This window comes from Leguminivora glycinivorella, chromosome 1 (genome assembly GCF_023078275.1).
Source record: "Leguminivora glycinivorella isolate SPB_JAAS2020 chromosome 1, LegGlyc_1.1, whole genome shotgun sequence".
Taxonomy (NCBI): domain Eukaryota; kingdom Metazoa; phylum Arthropoda; class Insecta; order Lepidoptera; family Tortricidae; genus Leguminivora; species Leguminivora glycinivorella.
This window is the reverse complement of record NC_062971.1, coordinates 35,884,583-35,888,225: the sequence shown is the minus strand read 5'-3', so window position 1 is coordinate 35,888,225 and position 3,643 is coordinate 35,884,583. Positions and strand designations below refer to the sequence as shown.

General features: G+C 39.8%; 1 protein-coding gene across 2 annotated transcripts; it reads right to left on the bottom strand.

Annotated features, from left to right (window-relative positions):
* Positions 1-31: 31 nt before the first annotated feature.
* Positions 32-1,904, bottom strand: LOC125227560 (facilitated trehalose transporter Tret1-like). 2 transcript variants are annotated; one of them, XM_048131899.1, is made up of 2 exons: positions 1,875-1,904; positions 32-1,650 (listed from the first exon to the last, which is right to left on the bottom strand). In XM_048131899.1, exon 2 carries the CDS (start codon positions 1,406-1,408, stop codon positions 32-34), a length of 1,377 nt encoding a protein of 458 aa, XP_047987856.1. In that variant the 5' UTR covers positions 1,409-1,650; positions 1,875-1,904. The 2 variants fall into 2 exon arrangements, with proteins under 2 accessions (XP_047987856.1, XP_047987865.1); XM_048131908.1 differs by having other exon boundaries at positions 32-1,528; positions 1,879-1,903.
* Positions 1,905-3,643: the final 1,739 nt, after the last annotated feature.

Sequence of the window (3,643 nt, the reverse complement as noted above, 5' to 3'; positions counted from 1 at the left end):
TCGAGCTGCCTTTTATTTCCGCGCCGTCAGCTCAAATGTTTGGTGATGATTTTGAAGTTCTTCTCAACGCCTGCTGTATCTCCGCAAAACTCTTTCCTTTTGTCTCCGGCAATCTAAACGCAACAAACGTCGCTAGCACGGCACAAAAAACTCCAGATGCCCAGAAAACCGGCGCCGGCCCCAAAATATCCATCAGAGGCGAGAAGTACCTCATCGTCAGGAATGCCGGCACGATTCCTATGAGGAGGGTGGTCGCCATCCCGATACCGCGGGTAAGGTCATCGAAAAGCTCCGCTATAACAACCCAGAGTAGGGACCCTAGACCACCGCTGTAGCTAAACACAACTACAATTATAGATATGAGTGGGAGATAGTTCAAAAACCCGGACACTTCAGCTCCCATTTCAGTCAACTTAAAAAATACCCCTAAACCAACCATTCCCACAAGCATTGCAAGCAACGTCGATATTAAAATAGGTTTTCGTCCAAACCTGTCTGTAGTCATCAGAGTCGAAAAACTTGCTAAAAGGTTAATGGCGCCGATAACGCCAGACGCCACCTCCGACTTTATGTTTGTTTTCGTTGTGTCCAAAATTGTCTGAAGATACAACATGACGCAGTTGAATCCAATCAAGTAGACGAAGATAATAACGAAGCTAGATATTCCAAGACTTTTCTGAAACATTTCACTTCTGAAAATTGTCAGCAAACTTGATTTTTCTTCATTTTTATTTATGGCGTATTCCTTTAGTTCCTCATCAGCGATGAGCTCGGAACCTCTTAGGAAGATGAGAACTTTTTTGGATTCTTCTTCTCTACCTTTAGAATATAGGAAGTTCGGGCTGTCAGGCAGGAACGCAGTAGGTACGCTGGTCACGAGAGAGATCAGGGTGAACATGAGACTCAGATTGAAGTATGAGATGAAAGGTCCAACGCTAAGGATGATAACAGAGCCAATGGAAGCAAAAATTTGCAGCATCACTCCGAGAGCACCACGTATTTCTTTGCTGGCGATTTCCGAGGCGTAAACCGGTATTACACTCAATAAGATGCCTTCCGAGAGCCCGATGATAGCCCTGCCCAATATGAGCATCCACACCTCACTGGCGAACAGGAACAGGAGAGCCGCGGCTAACCTGGCGGCGCTAGATAGGATCACACATTGTTTTCGGCCTATTGCGTCCACCAAAGCAGATGTCACCACGTACCCTAGTGACCCTGTGAGGAAAGAGATGGAAGTAATCCAAGATGCATCATCTTGCTGTAAAGGTTTATCGAAGGTTTCTGTGTCGTTGGCTAATAGCTTCGCGAGCACGGGTGATGGCCAGTTGGTGCCCACGCCGAAGCTGATGCAGTTCAGGTTTATGGCGAAAACCACCATATACTGTCGAATGTAGATATTTTTCATTTTGGCACTTCTTGTTCTCTTTACACCTCAGATACGATTATTGAGACAAACATTATATCTGCATTAGCTGGAGAAGCACTTAATTATGTAGGTATATATAGTCTTTCATATTTTGTAACACTTTAATTTCTCACGTTTTGTACAGTCCCGGACTTTCATTGTCGATCCACTTGTAGGTCATTTTATACTGGAAAATCATAGCTTAACTATGCTTAACTACGAGATGCCCAGTATAAAATGAACTAGAAATGGGTCAACAATTAAAGTCCGTGACCGTACACATTTTTTAAGTCGCACTCGGGTTGAACCCGATAAAAGAACATTATTTTACCTTTTTTCGACGTTTCGGCCAGATTGAGCTGGCCGTGGTCACGGAAGACTAAAAAAAGTAAAATAATGTTCCTTTTATCGCGTTCGCTTTAAAAATTTAATACTTTATTCACAAAATGACTTTAGGAATACGTACCTACTTAATTAAATTAAAACTGGTATTTAAACATCACTACCAGACTAACCTAGAAACCTAGGTTAATAGGAGATACTTACCGGCTTATCTTAATTATATTTGCTTTAATTGTTTAGTTGTAGTCTTGGTTATAGTTACGCATTAAGTACCTTTAGAGATGTTCCGACTATTCTACATTCTGCAAGTTTTCTACTGTTCGTATTCGGCCGAATTATTCGGTTAAGTACCTAGTTCGTTCTCAATTCCTACCCATCCATCAATAATTATACATTTTCCCATTGTGTTTATAAAACACTTTAAGATGAATCCATAGGTGTTTTTTTTTTGTATCAGGTAATATTTTTTCCCCTCACTAGCTCGGAAACACGTGTTTTGTCCTTTAATACCAGCGGGTAAAAACGCATTTTATCCACTAGTGGGTAAAGTAATTTGACCTTGAATAAAGTCAAAAAAACTGCTTTAAAATTGATAAAAGTAGGTGAATCTAGTAATAAAGATGATTTACCACCTGTGGAACTACTGGAAGCAGTGATAAACGCATTTTTTGCGTTGTAGTTTCCTCGCTATAATGAGGGGAAAAGTTTTGTGTTACACTCGGGTGCAAATGTATTTTACTTCTCGTGTGTTAAAAAACTCGCAAGTTCAGGATTCTATTCTCGAACCACTCGCTTCGCTCGTGGTTCAACTATAGAATCCTTTCACTTGCTCGTTTTTCAATTCCACACTCGGCGTTAAAATACAACTTTGCCCCCTTGTATAACAAATAACTATTTCACCACACCAACTGGTAAATTTGCTTTCTTGATTGTTCGAAAACTGATGGTAATGTTGACATTTTACCCACAAGAGTGCAAAGTAATTTTATACAAATTTTAACTTGATGTTCTACCCTGGCCAATAGAATTGACTTACCTACGTGAACAATGATGATGAACTTATATTGACCGGGATATAGACCGTGATTACCTTTTTGATTTTAGTAATCACGGTCTATAAGTATCCCGGTCAATATAAGTCTAATGAAAATAACCGTGAATCATTCAAAACTCTTAATGATGATGAAAAATGCAAAATGTTTATAAATATTCTCATAGAGCTTTAAACTTGTAAAAAGTAAAGAAAAGTGCGAACGAAGGACCAAAAAAAAATACCATTGGAAGTGGAGAATTCAGTTGAAAATTATTTTCTGGACAACTAGCAGACTAAACGGCCACCCAAGCGCCGACTAGTCGGCCAAATCCATAGTCAGTGTTGGTACATCCCTACTATTAATCCATTCTTTGCCTAGGATGCATAACTAGCTTGTAGGGAAATACCCCGAGAACAATTAATTAAGTACATAGGTAGCTACTTACTAATGTAACTGAACTTAATGATGATGCACCTACAGAATAGTACGGCCAAATATTTATTTTTCTTAAGAATTGAACCAAACTAAAACTCGGCCCATCTCTAATTGTTTATCCTATATGCATTGTTACTATTATTAGCTACTTTTATTGCAATAATATTACAGCTAGAGATAATCCCGCCTGTGTGAACTTGTGAAGACACAAATTGAGCTTACTTTATACGACTTACCAGGTACTTGAGTCTGTGCCAGGAATAGATTCATCGACCACAAACGTAATTACCTACCTATAGGGCCAGTCCACGATAAGTCGGCAACGATTTAGACAGCCTCGCCGGTGTAAATGTAGACGTCAAACTCCAACGAGCCTATGCCCTTTAGGCCTTATTTATACCTACTGTGCAGTGTGCCATACAGT